Raw genomic sequence first — 21093 nt, forward strand, 5'->3', positions numbered from 1 at the left:
AGAGGACAACTTTCTTCTTTACTCCCCATGCACCTTCCAGGCCATTATTTTCCTGCCTCACCATTGGTAGCCCCCAAATAGAGGGGGCTTCAATATAGGAAGGTTTAGGGTAGCCATCTGGTTGGAAAGGAAGAGTGCCTGTCGTGGGGGTGGGGCAGTTGTCTTAAAAGTTGTATTTGTATTACAAAAAGACTGTTATTACCTATATATTTATCTGTGGTGGCTTTGGAAGTAGGAGGGAAATGGATTCTGTTGTGGGACCAAGCACATCCCTAGACAGCCTTTGATACTACCATTGACATTTATGTGAAAATCCCTGTTCCTTTATTCTCTCTACCATTCTGCCTTCCTCAGTACTACCAGGTTCTAACCCATATTAGATCTTATGTCCCATCACTTAAGCCACTTTTTTTTCTAAAATAGTCAAATCTGTCTTGTTTTCTATACCAGTGTAGCTATTCTTCTGTCCTTCTGACCACTATCATAGAACCCTTGGACTGGCCATCACTCACTTGAAAGGTATTCACTTCTTTCACTCACTTGAAAGGTACCCTGTGACTTCAGGATAATTTTTAAATTCTTCAACAATGTTCATATAGTCCCTTTCTAGTTTGACTTCTGCCTTCCTCTTCAGACACATTTCTCATGCATTTCCTTCTCACTCTTTGTGCTTCAGCCATGATCAATTCCTTTCAGTTCCAACATTTTGCTTTTCTCTCTTGCCTCCTGGCTTTTGCACACATTCATATCTGGAATAGCAGAAGTTCATAATTTATCAAGAGGGCCTCTGGAGGAGTGTTCTAGGTACTGGACTTGGAGTCAGACAGAAGCAACTTGGAGCCCCAGCTCTCTCATTTACTCACTTGAGATAATGAGTGAGCTCTTTAACTTTTATGAACCTCCAAGGCCATGTCTGCAAAAGGAATAATGCCCACCTTGACCAAATGCCTTTATGCTAATTAAATCAGGTCCTTGGGGTGCCTTTGTGACTCATTCAATTAAGCATCTGACCCTTGATTTCAGTTCAGGGCATGATCTCACAGTTCATGGGATCAAGCCCCACATCAGGCTCTACACTCTCAAACTCTCTTTCTCCCTCTCCTTCTACCCTTTCCCTGCTTGTGTATTCACACTTGTGATCTCTCTCTCACTTTCTCTCTCTCAAATAAATAAACATTAAATAAATTAATTAAATTAATTAAATCAGGTACTGAATGAGCCCCAGAGAGAACCTATACTGTGCATGTTCTGTTCATCCCTTCCTTTCTCTCTTCCCTCGTTCCTTCCTCAATCTTTCTTTTCCCTTTTTTCTTCCTTAATTTTTGTTTTCTTCCCCTCTCTGCATTTCACTTAATGTTTGAGGTTCATGGGATCCAGGGCTACAGGCAAACAATAGAAGCTGCTGTATGTACAGAATTAGTGTCTTGTAACCTCTGCTCTTCCACAGGAATCCCACAGCCTTACTTCCCACTCTGGCTTCTTAGGCAGCTTCTGAGGGACACCAAGGTAGAAGCAAGATCTGCAACAAACTATTGGCATGTTATAATGCTCTGGACGCTTTTAACAATTTTCTTCAGGCTGCCCTACCTGGAGCCACCACCATTGTTATTTTTCTCAATCTCATCACTTACACCATCTTCCTCACACTTTCCTCCATGTGATACTGTGTCCCATGGCTTTTCAGTCAAATGCCAAGCCCCTATAGATGAGCCTGGTAACCCCCAGAAACATACTTGCCTTTATCAGAGATTCCAAACTGATATGAGTGGATAAGACGTAGGAAGCCATCAATAAAGAAGCAAGAATTGCTGTAAAATGCAGGAGCTGGACTGGCCTGGAATTGTCAATGGATGATCATGGAAAATGTACAGTTTGAGATGGGTTTTGTAGGATTAACAGGGTTTTAAAGAGACAGAAATAAAAGGCATTCACTGCAGAAAAACAGTGTGAATAATTTGGATGTCACACAGCATGACAGGGTACAGTGAGCCTGTGACATGGATAAATGTAAAGAATTTATAGGAATTACGACTGGAACATTTTGCCTTTTCTCATGTATATGTTTCAGAGTTCCTTACTGAAGAATGAGCATGATGACTTAGCAAAATTGCTTACACAGTGTATTTGAAGAAGTATTTCCCAAAGTGCTTCTGTGGAAAATTAGTATCATGGAATGCTCTGTAGAAAAACAATAGTAATATTTTAAAGAAATGTTGAATATTCTTTCCTCCCTCTTGAATATTTACATTGCATATTAGCTTATTTTAAAAAAGGTCTAGATTAGCCTTACAATACAAAAACATGGCTTCCCTAGGAAAAGTAGACCTCCTCTATTTTTTTTTCCGTTAGAACACGAGCAAGTTGGGGGAAGAGGGGCAGAGAGAGATGGAGAGAGAGAGAATCCCAAGCAGGCTCCACGCTCAGCACAGATCCCAGTGTGGGGATTAATCCCATGACATGAACTGAAATCAAGAGTTGGATGTTCAACCAACTGAGCCACCCAGATGCCCCTAACATCATACTCTTTAGTTGCCCTCAAGGTGCTTTAAGAGTCTATAACTATATAATGCATTTATTTTTAATAGTTTATTAACTGCTTCCCCCACCAGAATATAGGCTGCATGAGGACAACATGTTGCCTATCTTATTTACCATTATACATCAAGAATCCAAGTTTCCCTGGGGTGCCTGGGTAACTCAGTTAGGTTAAGCTCTCAACTCTTGTTTTTGGCTCAGGTCATGATCTCACAATTTGTGAGATCAAGCCCCACATGGGGCTGTGCACTGACAGTGTGGAGGTTGCTTGGGATTCTCTCTCTCCCTCTCCCTCTGCACTATGCACATGCATTCTTTCTCTCCAAATAAATAAATAAACATTAAAAAAAAGAATCTAGCTCATTGCCTGGGCATGTAATGAGTGCTCAAAATAATAGTAAACAATGACTAAAACATGTTCATCTTTGTTTAACCTTGCATTGTCCAAACATTTGATAAAGGGTAGGGCTGGAATCTGAACAAAGTGCTGCCAAATCCTGGTCTCCTTTTGACCGTAGATGGTGTGGTTGTTGTTCCTAGACACCACCTAGAGTTCTTGATGTTACGTTTTTTTTCTCTTGGGCATTTATTCCTGTTTATTGCCTTTGAAACTTGAATGATTGTCTGATATTTCCAAATTTTTTTTGTTTGTATCTTTCAGGCAAAGGCTGCCACCTAAAAATGTTTACTACTACCGGTGTCCAGACCATAGGAAGAATTATGTGATGTCCTTTGCATTTTGTTTTGACCGAGAAGAAGATATTTACCAATTTGCCTATTGCTACCCATACACATACACGCGCTTTCAGCATTACCTCGACAGCCTGCAAAAGAGAAACATGGATTACTTCTTTCGGGAGCAGCTGGGTCAGAGCGTGGTAAGGCCTAGTCAGAAACAGGAAGCACTGGGAGAATTGCTTAGCAATGGGTTTTTATAGATTGCAAATAATGGATATTGATGCTTTGCATATGCTCTGGAACTTTTAAGACTAATTATTTTTATTGTGCCATTCTTTGCCTCTGTGGCTAACAGGAAGTCACAGAATTAGATATAAGACAGATGCTTGTCCTTCTGAATGAAGCTGATAATGGTCTCTAACAAAATACAAAAATTCTACTGAATCCCAAGAACTTGAAAAGAGAGAAAAGAAGGAGGCTTCTACTAGGTGTTACAAAAGGCATGAAAGCATTTTATGAGTAGGAGTCTCTGAGATAAAAAATACCTTTGTCTTTTAATGAATGCAACTTGCCTACAGTGCAGGTTATCAAGTGGTATGCTGTTTGGTTGTGCTGCCCAGTGTGTCTGTCTTGTTCATCCTGCAGTGCCCAACCCTTCCTTACCCCAGGTTTAGTTCTCTGGATCTGGAGATTTTGGTTTTAGTTATTGGTAGAAAACTTGGTTATTAGTTTCCTATTGCTGGTGCAACAAATTACAACAAACTTCGTGGCTTAAAACAACACAAATTTATTATCCTACAGTTCAAGAGAAGTCCAAAACTGGTCTCACTTGGCTAAAATCAAGGTATCAGCAGGTCTGCATTCCTTTTGGAGGTTCTAGGAGAGAATTTATTTCCCTGTTCTTTCCAGCTTCCAGAGCCTGTTAGCATTTCTTAACTTGTAGTCCCCTTCGTCTTCAAAGCCAACAATGGTTGGTTGAGTTTTTCTAATGCTGAATCACTCTGACACTGAATCTCCTGCCTCCCTCTTTTACTTTTAAGGACCCTTCTGATTATGTTGGGCTCACCCAAATAATCCAGGATGATATCTCCTCTAAAGATCTTTAATTTAATCATCTCTGTAAAAGTCTCTTTTGTTTTGTAAAGTAGCAGTTTCGCAGGTTTCTGGATTAGGATTTGGGACATTTGGGAAGGAGGTGCGTTGTTCTGCCTACCATTGTTCTCTGTGGTCAGTGATGCTTCAGTTACTTGTAATGAATAAACAGGTGATAATTTGCTTTTATGTTTCATTCTTTAAGAATTGTGGCTTATGCCTCTAAAATAGGCATACTGAGTACTTTCAAGGTCCAACATGAGGATACTGGTGGAACTGGAAGAAAGTACTATACTGGAGGTTCTGATACATGTCAGTGGAAATGTGGATTCTGCCTGGTAACTGAGTTCCACCTAGAAGGGAGTCCCACTTCTAAATAAAAGATTTCAAGACTAGACTGTTTAAAGGACATAGAGTCTAGTCCAGGAAACCTAAAAAGAATAGAAATAAAGACAGCTTGCCTATGGCACAGGTACCTGAGAGTCAAATCTGGTCTCAAAAGCTAGTGGTCATGATGATGTTCTTATAGTCTGAGATTCTCAATGCACTAAGATTTTGCTAAATATCTACCCTTTACTCTAACCCTCTTATGAACAGTGCTTCTGGTGGATGCCATGTGTATCTAGTGCCTATATATTTTGAACTTACAATTGGGACACGCGGTGTATCAGTCAACATGCCAGCAGGAAACAGATGGCAGCCTCACATTTGGATAATTTGAGGAAGGCTTAATAAGTGGGCTATTTACAAGGTGTGGGCAGTGTGTAGGAAAACCATGAGGTATATTTCATTTTCCTGGGACTAGTAACATGAAGGGAAGGAATGGTTATCAGAACCCAATAGTAGAGGGTCATATTTGGGGCAATCTTGAGTAGAACAGTGAGTGGCCTTCAGTTAAGGGAAAAGTTAGCCTAGATCACCCCACAGGAGGGAGCTGAGAAAACTAAATTCATAGAACTCATTATCTTACTTCCCTTTGATTTCCTGCTAAGGGTCCCTATTGACCAACCCAACCAGAAGTCAGAGGACAGGAGAGCCCATTGATGCAGTACATACAAATAAGCCTCAGTGGCCAAAGAAAATGGTAGAGAAAGGCAAAGAGTGGATGTAGACAGGCAAATAGAAGATATTAAGCACAATAGTTTGCTCAGCATTTTATTACTGGGAATAATCAGATTGATATAAGACTGTCAGAAAAATTCTGAGATAAGTGTTTGCTGACCTATGAATTGTGATATGAGTTAAGACAGTGAGGAGTTAATTCAATACTTGTGACTTTTAATTTTAAGGGCAGGATTTGTACATTTCATTCCTGTGTCCATTCCAGCCCCCTCTTAGATTTATGCCAGGCAGAATGTAGGTGAATACTGAGTGCCTATTAAGTGAATTATTTAATGAATGAAAGAATGAGTTAATATGTATGTCTAGAGGCAATGTGAAGAGCTAAGAGCATCAGAAAGTTGATAGGAAATATAATAGGATCAGTTATGCTGCCAACAACTAATATCCAAAAATGTATCTAAAATAACAGCACTTTAAACAAAACAAGTTTATTTCTCTTCCATATAAAAGCCCATAGGCAATCCAGAGCTGATATTGTAGTCTGCTCCTTGAAAGCCTTAGGGAATCAAGTGTTTTCAGCTTTTTGCCCTGCCATCCCTGGGACATTCCCCTCAATCTCATGATCCAGTGTGGATCCAGAATGGAATTCTTACCATCATATCTGTGTTTCAGGCAGCAGGATGAAGAAAGTAGGGGAAGAAAGGAGAAGATGCACTTATGGCACTTTCTCTTCTATCCCATTTTATACAACTCATATCCACACTTATCTAAAGTAAGGAAAAGACATGAAGTCTTTATTCTGGGTGGCCATGTTTCCAGCTAAAAATTGGTAGTCCTACAGGTATGTAAGAGAACTAATATTGAAGGGCAGCCTGAAAATTCTGCCATAGGAAGCCTGAATTCTGTTCTCAACTCTAATACCAAATTACTCATGTGAGCTTGAATGTTACTTCCCCTTTCTGGGGACAAGTTTTTCATCTATAAAATGAAAAATAATGAACTGGAATACTGTTTTCAAATTATTCTTTGAGGACCTCCTCAGGAAAAAACATAAGTTGAGACCCTTGTCCTACTTCAGCCCTTGTGAAGGGCACTGGAGGGATATAAAACAAATGTTGGTATATTTCAGAAATGTCTTTTATACCTGAGGAAATGGGATATGTTCAAACAGAAATAATATTTTTTAAAGTATATAATTAAGGCTCTTATGAGTTGTCTAGAGAGTTAATGATCAGACCAAACATCATGGAGAAGATGAGCTTTAAGCTGAGTCTTGAAAGATGGGTAGGATTAGTAAATACAGAGTTGGGAAGGAGGCAGCTCAGAGAGTAAGATTTAGCCAGAATCATTGCATGGTGGCAGCTGGGTAGAAGTCTGGTTTGATTAGAATAGGGAATCTTCCTACTATAAAATTAGGATAAATAGGAATTTGGGGGGCAAACTCTAGAAAGCTTGAATTGTCATACTGTCATTCAGATTTAACACACAGATGCTGGGTCAGTTACTTTATGTATGCTATCTTGCTTATTTTTCACAGTAATTTTATGGAGTAGGCAGAATTATTCCAGTTTGGGGAGATAAATAATCTAAGACTTAAAAGGTAAATTACTTAGCTAAAGCCATATGGCTAGTCCATGTCAAGGCCAAGGTTTAAACCTATGACTTCTAACACCACATCTTAGCATTTTGATGGACCACTGCTGCTTCCTGCATTGGACCAACTGAGAGCTATTGTAGATTTTTAGGAAAGAGATTACCTTATCCAAAGCACCATCTTAAGAAAGTAAAGTTAGTGAAAGTGCAGAGTGTACCTGTCCTGGCTAAACTAGTTTGGAGAAACTCTATGGGTTGGACTTCAAAGCAGATACCAAAGACTTTAAGCCTTTCTGGCATACTTTTGCAGACAGGACAGCTCTTCATTACCAGGGCGTTTGGTATGGCTCATGTCTGAAGGCACCACTATAATTAGTTAATCCTTATTCCAATTTGGAGGGAGGCTAATTATAAGTGGGAAGGCTAAACATGTCAACATCCAGATCTTAGGGAGAGTAGGCAGGAAGCAAGATTTTGTATTTCTAGTGCTGGAATGATTAATCACCATGTCCATAGCTACCATTGCTGCTAATTATGCCATCTGAAATGGTGTCTTATTTTGCTCTTCACTAGTGGCGTCTTCTAATCTCACCAAACAAATTCCCTTTGAACATGCATCAATGCCACAGTCTGACATTTAAGATAAATATGTCATGGGAAAGATATTATTTTTTTCTTGTTTTCTTAACACATTTATTGAGGAATAATTTAGACACCATAAAATGCACCCATTTTAAGGGACCAGTTCCATGATTTTTAGTAAATTTATACCATCACCACAATCTAGTTTTAGAACATTTCCATCATCCCAAAAAGTTCCTTTGTTATTCCTCACTTCCACTCCCAACCCTAGCAACTACCGATCTTCTCTAACACTATAAATTTTCTATTTCTGATCATTTCATATAAATGGAATTATGCATTATATAGTCATCTTTTGCATCAAGCATCTTTCATTTAGCATTATATTTTTTTAAGTTTAGCCATGTTGTACCATTTATCAGTAGTTCATTCATTTTAGTGCTGAATAGTATTCTATTAAAATCATATGTACCACGTTTTGTTTATTCACCAGTTTATGGACATTTGGATTGCTTCCAGATTGGGGCTATTATTAATAATGATGTTATGAACATTTGTGTGCATATCTTTGAGTGGAGATGTGATCCACTTTGTTTCAGGTAGACTTCTAGGAATGGAATCATTGGGTGATATAGTAAGTTCATGTTCAAATTAAAAAAAGAAAAGCTATCAAACTGTTCCAAGTTAGTAATGCCATTTTACCTTCCTACCAGCAATGTAGGAGAGAGGGTTATAGTTTCTCCATGTTCTTGCTAACACTTGGAATTATCTATATTTTTAATTATGGTCATTTTAGTGGGTATGTAGCTGTATCTCATTGTGGTTTTAAATTATGTTGCCCTAACAACTAATTATGTTGATTATCTTATCATGGGCTTATTTTCCATTTGTGTATTTTCTTTAATAAAGTGTCAGTTTCAATATTTTGCACACTTAAAAATATTGGGTTATTTATATTCTTATGAGTTTTGAGAGTTCTTTATGTATTCTGAATGCAAGTCCTTTGTCCATTACATGCTTTGCAAATATTTCTAATCTATGCCTTGTCTTTTCATTCTCTTAACCATGTCTTTTGAAGAACAGAATTAATTTTGAGACCTAATTTATCAATTTTTTCTCTTATGGATTATGCTTCAGATTCTTATCTAAGAATTCTTTGCCCAAATGAAGACCACAAAGATTGGTCTTTTTATGGTTTTGCTTACATCTCAGTCTGTAATCCATTTTGAATTATTTTTGTATGTATGACATGAGGTAAGGGTTTAAGCTTATATTTTTTTGCATATGGATATCCATTTGTTCTAGCAATGCTTGCTGAAAAGCCTAAATTTTACCTGTGAATTATCTTGGTATTTTTGTCTTCTGTCTCTGCTCAATTTTTCTTTTTTCTTTCCTGTGTATAAGCCTGTATTCTCAGAGAGTCAACCCTGTGTCTTTGTAGTTTAGCAGTCAACTATTATTGGACTAAGTTTGTGCTTACCTACCCTGAGCACATAAGGCTTCCATCCTCTGTCAGTGGATCTGTATGTGGATATGGGGAGCACAGTCAAAGTTTGGGAAATTTTCATGTCTTCCTTGGCTTTTACTTTCCCTTCTGTGTCATGTTGACCATGAGCATTTGTGCAGCTTCAAGGCTGTTCAGGAGTGTGTGACTGGCTTGAGCCTTCTCGGGTCTCTGCTGAGCATGCACCCAGTCCCAGCCAGGAATATGTTTGTCCCAGCTAGGCAACTGCAGACCCCCCTTACTCGCCAACCTCTGTGATGAGTGTTTCCACAAGAGAGTGCTGCTAGGTGTAGGCACTGCCCGCTTTTCCAAATTGAGTCCCTTTGACAATCCTCACAGCATGGCCTACCCTAACAGAACCCTGCTTTCACCAAGCATGGAGGAAGGTACAGCAACCACAGCATATCACAGATTCCCCCTCTTATTACCTGAAGTTCAGCATTTTGTAAACATAACGGTTTTGAGATTGTTGTATGCCTTTGGTCAGTTTCCAAAACACTGAGATGTTTGGGTCAGTTTTGTCCAGGTTTATATTTGTGTTTTAGAGATAGGGTTTACCAGTAAACTCCTTCCAGCATAGCCAAAAGTAGATTTTAATTGGCAAATATTAGTTTTTCAATCATATAGCCTTGTATCATCAGACGCAGTGAAATATGGTATTATTTCATAAATAATTGGACTAATTAGATGAACACCTAACTCTGTGTGTGTGTGTTGAAAAGATTAGATGTGGAGGGGCACCTGGGTGGCTTAGTCAGTTAAGCATCCGACTTTCGCTTAGGTCATGATCTCGCAGTTCGTGGGTTCGAGCCCCGCAACGGGCTACTGCCAGCTCAGAGCCTGGAGCCTGTTTCAGTCTGTGACTCCCTCTCTCTCTGACCCTCCCCTGCTCACGCTGTCTCTCTCTCTCTCTCCTAGAAATAAATAAAACATTAAAAAAAGAAAGAAAGAAAAGATTAGATGGGGAGAGCCATTCCTGTACTTAAGGATACTTGCCAAAAGGAAGTGTCTAACAAAGAAAAGAATCTGATCCTGTATTATAGGGTATCACTAGAAAATCATTTATAGGAGAGTAATTGTATAGGTTCTGTCACTGGCTAGCTCTGTAACTTTGAGAAAAGTACTTTTCCTCTTTGGGCCTCAAAGAGTCAGACCAGATTATTTCAAGCATCCTTTCCAATGCCAACATAAGTTATGATTCAAATATTTATAATATCCTGATTGTATGTTCTGAGTCATACATCAGCCTGTCGTAATGTTGTCTCTTAATCTGCTCTTTATTTTATAATAATGGTAGTTATTGGGTGCTTAGTATGTGGTAGGCCCAGTGCTATGATATTCTTATACATTATATGACTCAGTCATCACAATGTTCCTATTAATGTGATTTGTACTGCTATTGAATACCTAACATGTAACTAGCATAGTCTAGTCCCTAGCCGTGAAAAACAGGCAGAAATCCATGCCTTCATGGGGATCACATTCTAGGAAGAAAGAGGCAATATTGGATAAATTAAATAAGGAAAGGGAATGTGTATCAGGGTAAAGGATTCACTTAGAAAAATTTAAGCTCTGAGATATATCAATATTTTATTTTCCCATTTGCATTTTTAAAAACTAAGACAAAATGAGATTAAGTAATTTGCCTATATCATGCAGTTGGGACTAAAGCCAAGCCTTTGTAGACTCCAAAAAATACCAGTCCTGGATAGGGAAATATTCTTTTCACATATATGGTCATTTACTAGATTCTTGCAAAGCCATTCTTCAATACTACAAGTATCTAATGAGTACCTTCTGCCTGCCAGGCTCTGTATTGGGTGCTGGAGACTGAGAGACAAATATGAAACCCTCTCCCTCAAAAGTACTCAATGTAGTGGGCAACACAAATATAAAAACTAATAATGGCAATAATAGTAAGAGACTTGATATAATAGAAGTGGTGGACAGAGAAGGGACACAAGGGAGAAACAAAGTCCTAAGGAAGAAGGCATCTTGAATTGACAATAAAAATATGGAAACAGAGGGGGCGGCTGGGTGGCTCAGTTGGTTGAGCTTCCAGCTCTTAATTTCAGCTCGGGCCATGATCCCAGGTCATGGGTTAAAGCCCCACATTGGGCTCCATGCTCAGCGTGGAACCTGCTTGAGATTCATTCTCTCTCTCTCTCTCTCTCTCTTTCTCTCTCTCTTTCTCTCTTTCTCCTGCCCCCATGTGTCCCCTTCTCCTAAAAATAAATATGGTATAGAAGTTGAGACATATATTGAGTCCTGACAGACTTATGTAGTTTCAGAAGACAAGAGCACAGGGTCAGCCCAAGAAGAACAGAAAGATAGTTATGTACAAAGTAGGAGAGGTAGGTGGAGGCTGGGCCAGGAGTGCCTTGAATGCCAACCTAAACAATTTGGATTTTATCCTGATGCAGTGAGGAACCATGCAGGAAGGATCCTGATCATTGTGGCACTTATGCATTCTGTCTCCAGGCTGCACTTGCTGGTGACAGCTAATCTAGAAATCAGGTTAACTCCTGCCTTTCTTCCAGGTGGCTTTTTCCCCCCTATATATAGAGATATTTGTTAGCCAAAAGTACCTGGAGAGAAATTACCACCAAGACACCATGTATAAAAATGAGAATGCCAAGGGGCGACTGTGTGACTCAGTTGGTTAAGCATCCGACTTAGGCTCAGGTCATGGTCTCATGATCTGTGGGTTCAAGTTCTGCATTGGGCTCTGTGCAGACAGCTCAGAGCCTGGAGCCGGTTTCAGATTCTGTGTCTCCCTCTCTCTCTACCCCTCCTCCACTTGCACTCTGTCTTTCTCAAAAATAAATAAACATTTAAAAAACATTTTTTTAAATGAGAATGACATAGAAATCCCTACAAAAGCTGGTCTCTCTGATCTTAACACATCACAAAATTTCTAGATTTGGTAAAGACGGTAGATGTCACATTCAGATAAATATATTAGGAATCTCTTCTGTGCAAGGACCAAATTTTATAAACGAACATCTTCTCTTACTATTCCAGAAATATGAGTTTTCAGCCTTTCTTTACATATCTCTTGAGGAAGCCTAAGCCCTGTTTCAATTTTTTAAATGTTTTATTTATTTGAGAGAGAGAGAGAGAAAGAGAGAGAGTGGGAGCAATGGAGGGTCAGGGAGAGAGGGAGACACAAAATCTGAAATAGGCTCCAGGCTCTGAGCTGGCTGTCAGCACAGACCCCCACGCGGGGCTTGAACCCACAAACCACAAGATCATGACCCGAACCGAAGTCAGCCGCTTAACCAACTGAGCCACCCAGGAGCCCCGCCTGAGCCCTATTTCAAAGAGAAAAAAGTCCCACCATTCCCAGAAAGAGCCGCCTCCCTATAACCTCTGTCCTTGATTCCAGTTCCACCCTCTGGGTCTACTTCACATGTACTTGCCCCTTCAGCCCCTGGACAGGCCTGCAAAGACAGCAAGCTAGTGGCCACACCCCCATCATGAGTCCTCTCCAGGTTAACCCTAACCTTCCTTTCTCCTCTCCCCCTCATAATTCTACATTTCTTCAGATTCTGTGGTTTCTAAACTTTGTGCCTTCTTTGCTGTCCTCTGGACGTAATCTAGGTTGTTGATTTCCTTTATAAAATATCAAAAGTGAATATAAAACTTTATAGTCAATATAAACTTCCTAGAGCAGAATAGAACTGTTTGCTGTCTTGCTCTGAATGTTAAATCTCTAGAAATGTAACCAGAGTTTATGTTAGCTTCTTTAAACAGAAAAACCTCCCTGTAGTTGATTTTTGTTGTTGCTTATTAAATAAGGCTATTTTAATTCCTCTCATATGTTTTAAACAAACCTTTTATTTTAAAATAATTTTAGATTTATAAAAACAAAAGTTGACTGTCCACAGGCGCCATCATGGCTGACATAGCCAGTGAAATGCTCCTGGGCTCACCATAGTGTCCCAGCCACTCATGTACGTGAAAGTACTCATCCAGGTGGGATACCAGGCTCTTCCTCCAGGAATAGGATGAATTATTTTTGGGCAGCAAGTATGCCAGCTTCCCAGCCTGTTTTGTGTCCTCATTACATTGTGAGCATCGATGGGAAGCATGTGTTGTTCATAGACTTAACTCCAGGACTGTGTTCAGGAGTCCTTGGAACTATGGTCCATGGTAAAGCATGACCAGGAGTGTGAAAAGGTTGATGAGTTAGGATCTAGAAATGTACAGAAAGGTGTTACATCCTCCTTTGTCCAAGTTATCAAGGAGACAACTCAAGACATGATGGCTGATTCCACTGCTACCCTTATCACATATCCCTTCCAAGTATCATTCAAAGATCTACTGTACAATTCATTGTAGTGTGCACTTTGTGACTCCACAGTAACTGTATAGGAAGAGGGCATTCTAGAACTTTTTGTGGGTCTTATCTCTCACCTCCTATGTGACATCATTTCTTTGTGGCTCTGAAACTCACTGGCCTACCTTGACCATACCTATGCACTGGAAAGTGGGGTTTCCACCATGAATGAAATGAAGAGTTATTTCCAAGCTGCCACAGGAATTTTTGCCAGTATACTCACCTATCCCTTTGTGCTTTTCTCTAATCTTCTGACATTTAACAAGTGTGGGCTTGCAAGTGGATCCCCTCCTTACCAACATATGTTTATTGGATAGATTGCTGGTACATGCTATAAAAAGAGGGAAATATGAATTGATGAAATAACCTGTTTTTATGGAATATTCCCTTTGGGAAGACTTACTGTTGTGACCTTAGAATGTTAATTTGAAGATGTGGGGAAGGAACAGTGACATTTCTGTAGTCCAAGATGCACAGAATTATGGGAGAGAATGTTGATTTCTATACAGTGTGGCACACTTTTTAAATAATCATTTAATCTTGGGAAAATGGAGGAAAAAGTTAAAAAGATAATATCAAGAGTTCCCATATACCCTTCACTCAATTTCCTTTGTTAAAATCATACACAACCATGGAGCATTTGTCAAAACAAATAATTTAACACTGATACTTTACTATTAACTAAACTACAGAAGTATATTCAGATCTCATCAGGTTTTTCCACCAATGTTCTTTTTCTGTCCCAGAATCCAATCCAGGATACCACATTAGCCTATAGTAGGTTTTACAAGTATAATGACCCCTTACGTTTGTCCTACCATTGGTTTTAGCCCTTTGTTCTAGCTTGCTATGATTATTTTGATTCTTGGATTCTCTTTACTGTAGTATTAGTGTCCTCACTCAGATTTTTTAAAGTATATCTTTTTTAGGTATTAATTTAAGTCAAGTATACAAGTGTTTAACAGACCAAGGACAGAGACCCATGCATATTACCAGAAGCTTTTCTGGAATACATAGATTGGAATTTTTAAAATCAATTTTATATCAGTCCCTGAGCTTGATTATGCTGCTAACTCCAGTAGCATAAGTCATCTAAATGAACAAGAGTTTACCTGCCTCCAAGTCAACTCAATTAAATTCAATTCAATTTAGGAGCAGAGTAGGAAAGTATAAGGAGATTAGAAGAATTTAAAATATGGAGCCTGGCAGTTTCTACAACAGTACTTATGTGGATCTGTGGCGAAAAAACAGAATCTCAGAAAGGTGCTAGAGGGAACTGATGGACCCGTGGACAGAAAAGTCAGAGGACAGAAGACAGTACCGTGGAAAAGAAGCTGGAGAGAGCCAGCACTGTTCTTATCAGCATGGTCCAAAATAATGTAGCTCCCTTCCTACTCCCTTTTTTCTGTTCCTTCCCCTTTGTTCTTTCTTCCCCTTTGAAGTAAAACATCATGGAGTTGCAGCTGGCAACATGACCAAACAAATGTATGAAAAATAATTACATCTTTTTGGCTGGGTTTTAAATTGAGTAATTGTTGGAAGTTAGTAATCTCAATTATCATTCCCTAATCCACCTCTCAGGAGAGTTCTGTAGACCCCCATCTGCACCAAACCTTGTCCTGATCAGACACTCTAAATTAAACAAGCTTAGTAGTTTTGGCTCCCTTCCAGCAGGCCACTTCACAAGTCACCACTTTCTTGGCATAGTTTGTGCTATTTCCTCCAAAAAGAGTCTCAATTAATTGGAGGCAGATATATCCTCCCAGCATCTGGTGAGGGTCTTTCCAACTTACCCAACTGCTGCAGGTGGCTCATCCATTCCAAGCCTCAGCCCTGGGTGAATGAGAGCCTGGAGACGAGGTGCTAGGAATTATGACCGTGGCTTCTCCACTGCTAGAAGAAGGAGGCACATGTCTGATTTATTCATGCTGCAAAGACTGACCCAGACTACTCTACACCTGCTCCAGATCTGGGTTTCCTAGTTCAATGAATGTATCACTATCACTTCAGTCGCCCATGCCAGAAACCTGTCCTGTTTAACGCCTTTTTATTCTATTCCTTGCATACTGTCTGTCACCAAGTATGATCAAAGCTATAACTCGATATCATTAGAATCTATCTCTTTCTTATCTCTCCTGCTAGTGCCCCAGTTCAAACTACCACCATCTCTCAGGGAATTACAACAGCTTCTTTAGCCAAGGGGTACAAGATGTGAGGTAAAGGGGCCTCCAGGTTCTCTCTCTACTCTGTTCACCTAGCTACGTCAGTGTTACAGTGGCTTCCAGAAAACCCCAGCTTTTCTCCTAACCTTGTGCTCCCCTCACTGCCTCACTGATCCTTTGGTACCTACCTGACAAAGAGACAGTAGACTCTTCACTGAATGTTATGTAACTAGCTTGGGTGATGGCATTCTTTGTGCTAATAGATTGCTAATTTTAGGCCATTCTTTCCCTTCTTTTTTATAAAAAGGTATGTTGTAAGCCTTATGCCATTAGTCTATATAATCCCCTGCCATGCCTTATTGCTGTCATCTGCTGACTACTCAGACATTTCCCTCAGACATGGAGAGCTTAGGTCTATACTTGTCTTTTCCACTATCCTGCTACCACCCCATTGAATAATTTCAGTATCCATGAAAATGACCCACTTAACACCCTGGCCTCTCAGAGGTTTAAGATAAAATAACAAATTCTTAATTTAGTCTGTAAGACTCTGCATAATCTGGTGCCTGCCTGTTTTTCAGCCTGTCTCATATCCCTGTCATTTTGCTCTCTCTGCTCTACTATTTTTTACAAATAGTTTATTGTCAAATTAGTTTCCACATAACACTCAGTGCTCATCCCCACAAGTGCCCTCCTCCATGCCCATCTCTCCTCCCCCACCACATCCATCAGTCCTCAGTTTTTATCATCATTCAAGAGTCTCTCATGGTTTGCCTCTCTCCCTTTCCCCCACCATTTCCGCCCTTCTTCTCCCCCTTGTTCCTCCGTCAAGTTCCTCCTAATCCTCCTATACGTGCAAACATATGATATTTGTCCTTCTCTGCCTGACTTATTTTGCTCAGCATAACACCCTCAAGGTCCATCCATGTTGCTACACATGGCCAGATTTCATTGTTTCTCATTGCCATGTAGTATTCCATGGTATAGATAAACCACATCTTCTTGATCCATTCATCTGTGGATGGACACTTAGGCTCTTTCCATGTTTTAGCTATTGTGGAGAGTGCTGCTATGAACATTGGGGTACATGTGCTCCTATGCCTCAGCATTTCTGTATCCCTTGGGTAAATTCCTAGCAGTGCTATTGCTGGGTCATAGGGGAGTTCTATTGTTAGTTTCCTGAGGAACCTCCACACTGTTTTCCAGAGGGGCTGTACCAGTTTACATTCCCACCAACAGTGTAGGAGGGTGCCCGTTTCTCCACATCCTCGCCAGCATCTAGAGTTCTCTGATTTGCTCATTTTAGCCACTCTGACTGGCGTGAGGTGGTATCTCAGTGTGGTTTTGATTTGTATTTCCCTGATGAGGAGGGATGCTGAGCATCGTTTCATGTGTCTGTTGGCCATCTGGATGTCCTCTTTGGAGAAGTGTCTGTTCATGTCTTCTGCCCATTTCTTCACTGGGTTGTTTGTTTTTCGGGCGTGTAGTTTGGTGAGTTCCTTATAGATTCTGGATATTAACCCTTTATCTGATATGTCATTTGCAACTATCTTTTCCCATTCCGTTGGTTGCCTATTAATTTTCTGGGTTGTTTCCTTGGCTGTGCAGAAGCTTTTAATCTTGATGAGGTCCCAACAGTTTATTTTTGCTCTTGATTCCCTTGCTTTTGGGGATGTGTCAAGTAAGAAGTTGCTGCGGTGGAGGTCAAGGAGGTTGTTTCCTGCTTTCTCCTCTAGGGTGTTGATAGTTTCCTGTCTCACGTTCAGGTCCTTTATCCATTTTGAGTTGATTTTTGTGCATGGTGTGAGAAAATGATCTAGTTTCATTCTTCTGCATGTTGCTGTCCAGTTCTCCCAACACCATCTGTTAAAAAGGCTGTCTTTTTTCCATTGGATATTCTTTCCTGCTTTGTCAAAGATCAGTTGGCTGTATACTTTTGGGTCCACTTCTGAGTTCTCAATTCTGTTCCATTGGTCTATGGGTCTGTTTTTGTGCCAATACCATACTGTCTTGAGGATGACAGCTTTGTAGTAGAGGCTGAAGTCTGGGATGGTGATACCTCCCGTTTTGGTTTTATTTTTCAGTATTACTTTGGCTATTCGGGGTCTTTTGTGGTTCCATACAAATTTTTGGATAGTTTGTTCTAGTTTTGAGAAGTATGCTGGTGCAATTTTGATTGGAATTGCATTGAATGTGTAGAGTGCTTTAGGTAGTAATGACATCTTAACTATATTTATTCTTCCTATCCATGAGCATGGAATGTTTTTCCATTTCTTTGTGTCTTCTTCAATTTCCTTCATAAGTTTTCTATAGTTTTCATCATACAGATCTCTTGTATCCTTGGTTAGGTTTATTCCGAGGTATTTTATGGTTTTTTGTGCAATTGTGAATGGGATCAGTTTCTTGATTTCTCTTTCTGTTGCTTCATTGTTGGTGTATAAAAATGCAACCAATTTCTGTACATTGATTTTGTACCCTGCAACTTGGCTGAATTCTTGGATCAGTTCAAGTAGGCTTCTAGTGGAGTCTGTTGGGTTTTCTATGTAGAGTATCATGTCATAGAGATGGTATTTTTAATTTTGGCTCTGCCACTTTCATTTTTGACATTTCAAATAACCTCTTTAAGCCCCACCTAAAAACTCAGCATTGTGATTTAGCTTTAGGTTATTGTCATGACAAGATAATCCTAGTAGATATTAGATAACAGATGTGAAAATGCCTCCTGAATTGTTTATAAATGTTTGGATATAATGCATTTGTGGTACTGATTCCCCTTAGTAGACTCTAAGCTCCCTGAAGGTATACAATTTGTCACTGGAAAAAAAAAAAAATGAGAATAAGGTGCCTGGGTGGCTCAGTTGGCTAAGCATCTGACTCTTGATTTCAGCTCCAGTCAGAATCTCATGTTTTGTGAGTTTAAGCCCCATGTTGGGCTTTGTGCTGACAGTGCAGAGCCTCCTTTGGATTCTCTCTTTCTCCCTCTCTTTCTGCCCCTCCCCTGCTCTTTCTCTCTTTCTCTCTCTCTCTCCAAATAAATGAATAAACTAAATTAAAAGAAAAAAAATGAGGACAGCTAACATTTAGAGTACTTACTTCATGCCATGTACTATTCTATCTACTTTATTATCATTTAATCAGCTTCAACAATCTTATGAAGCAGGTACTATTATCCCAATTTCGCAGATGAGGAACCTGAGGAATATAGAGGTTAAGTAGCTTTTTCAGGAGTATACTCCTCATAAGTGGTATTGCCTGTGTAGAAGAAACCAAGGTATAGGTTATTGGCGGGATGTAGGAAAGGAACTACAGGAACATGGAAAAGGCTCCTAAGGCATGCTGGTGAATCAGAAAGAACTGTACAGGTGAGTTAGTGTGTGAGTTCCTTTCACCCTTTACATCCTCCAAGATAGGACTTAATGGTCCTCAAATATTACCTCACATATACAAAAAGGAAAAAGGGGTGGGGGGATAGGAATAAAACCCATCTATCAACTAGTTCTAACAATATATCATGGCCATTCCTAAAAGGCAGAAGTATCACAAAGACAGTGGTTGTAAATGGAGAAAGGCAGGCAAGGGGGCTGATTTATTAGAGGCTCTTGGGAAAAGAAAATAGAATCACTTGCAAATCATTATTATCCATTTTCTAACAAAATGTCCTGCTACAGGAAGACTTGATAAATGAACTGGATGTTTTCCTAGAATCCTATTATTAGCATTCAAGGAGATTGTTTCAGTGTTGAAAAACAAAACAAAAACAGATCACTGGCTGTAACTTTCAACCTTGTTGTATTTATTTGGATTAAACAAGGCCTCAAAAAGGTGGGATTTTAAAGCAATTTACAACAGGATTTTAGCCTCAGAATTGATTCAGACTGTGCAATCTTACCTTCAAGAAGTTCACTTGGTGACACTTTTAGTGACTGTGCTAACTAGCAATGACTTGTGAATAATATGATGGGACATGTTCACAGGCCATGGGAGAGACAAAGCACATGGCCTGTAAAGAGGAGGGCTACTTATAATTCACCCCACACCATGGCAGTTGGAATTGGAAAATCCAGGTAGGATTTGACTGATAGCTCCTGGCTAGAATCTGTGCTCCTTCCCAGAGTAAGCTGCTAAACTTCCCAGGGATCCTTTAGCCAGCCACATTACTGAGGTTGCAGTAAACTCTTAGGGCTCTGCTAGTCTCTATAGATATGTTACCAGATGTGAGGGAGTGAGGGACAAAATAGGTCATGTGCTCCCTCATTCTCCCAGTAAGGCTGCTGCCACCATTTCTTTTCCTCTAATACTGCTGACCTCTGGTTCTTCCTTTTCTTGTTCCCTTATTGTCTTTTTTTTGGCTAAAAATATTCTTTAAAAATGGATTTATCTTTAAAAACTAACACTAAATTTCTTAGAAGAAAATATAGGAGTGGGGCACCTGGATGGCTCGCTCAGTTGGTTAAGCATCCAACTCTTGATTTCAGCTCAGGTAACAATCTCACAGTTGTGAGACTGAGCCCTGAATTGGGCTCCACACTGGACATGGAGCCTACTTAAGATTATTTCTCTCCCTCTCCCTTTTCCTTTCCCTCTGCCCCTCTCCTCCTTCCCCATGCATGTTCTCTCTCAGTCTCTCTTTAAAAAAGAAGAAGAGGAAGAAGAAGAAGAAGGAGAAGAAGAAGAAGACAACAACAATGACATAGGAGTGTATCTTTGTGATCTTGGGTTAGAAAATGGTTCCTTAGCTATGACACTAAAAGCACGAGCAGTAAAAGACAAATTGGACTTTGTCAAAATTAAAAATTTTTATACTGCAAAAGATACCATCAAGAAAATGAAAAGACAAGCTACAGAATGGGAGAAGACATTTTCAAATCATATATCTGAAAAGAAACTTGTATCAAGAAGATATAAAGAGATCCTACAGGGGCGCCTGGGTGGCTTAGTTGGTTAAGCGTCCGACTTTCGTTTAGGTCATGATCTCGCGGTTCGCGGGTTCGAGCCCCGCGTCGGGCTCTGTGCTGACTGCCAGCTCAGAGCCTGGAGCCTGTTTCAGTCTGTGACTCCCTCTCTCTCTGACCCTCCCCAGCTCACGCTGTGTCTCTCTCTCTCTCTCCTAGAAATAAATTAAAATATAAAAAAAAAAAAAAAAAAAAAAACCNAAAAAAAAAAACATTAAAAAAAAAAATTAAAAAAAAAAAAAGAGATCCTACAAATCAATAAAATGACCAAAAAAATACAACTTAGGAATGGACACTGGATCTAAATAGACATTTCTAAAGAAGATATACAAATGACCAATATGCACGTAAAAGGATACTCAATATATTAAAAAATGATACTCAACATCATTAACCATCAGGGAAATGCAAATGAAAACCAGAGTGAGGTATCACATCCTAACCTCTAGATAATAATAATAATAAAAAAATGGACAATAACAAGTGTTGGGGAGGGGCACCTGGGTGGCTCAGGAGGTTAAGCGTCCCACTCTTGATTTTGGCTCAGGTCATGATCTCACAGTGAGACCAAGCCTTGCACTGGGGCTCCGT

At 39.7% G+C, this 21093-nt stretch overlaps 1 protein-coding gene and 1 pseudogene across 10 annotated transcripts in view; both read left to right on the forward strand.

Annotated features, from left to right (window-relative positions):
• The window catches only part of LOC120240623 (BEN domain-containing protein 5), a 1403952-nt gene that overhangs the window by 887665 nt on the left and 495194 nt on the right, over nucleotides 1-21093 (forward strand). For all 10 annotated transcript variants that reach the window (XR_005530669.1, XM_039245389.1, XM_039245392.1 and 7 more), the window contains one exon: nucleotides 3197-3413. Coding sequence is in view for 9 of the 10 variants with exons in the window: in XM_039245389.1 (XP_039101320.1) it covers nucleotides 3197-3413 (217 nt within the window). In the remaining variant the exon portion in view is untranslated. The remainder of the gene's footprint in view (nucleotides 1-3196; nucleotides 3414-21093) is intronic.
• Nucleotides 12945-13818, forward strand: LOC120240625 (annotated as a pseudogene).

Source organism: Hyaena hyaena, unplaced genomic scaffold (assembly GCF_003009895.1).
Source record: "Hyaena hyaena isolate Hyena2069 unplaced genomic scaffold, ASM300989v1 scaffold_257, whole genome shotgun sequence".
Classification (NCBI taxonomy): Eukaryota; Metazoa; Chordata; class Mammalia; order Carnivora; family Hyaenidae; genus Hyaena; species Hyaena hyaena.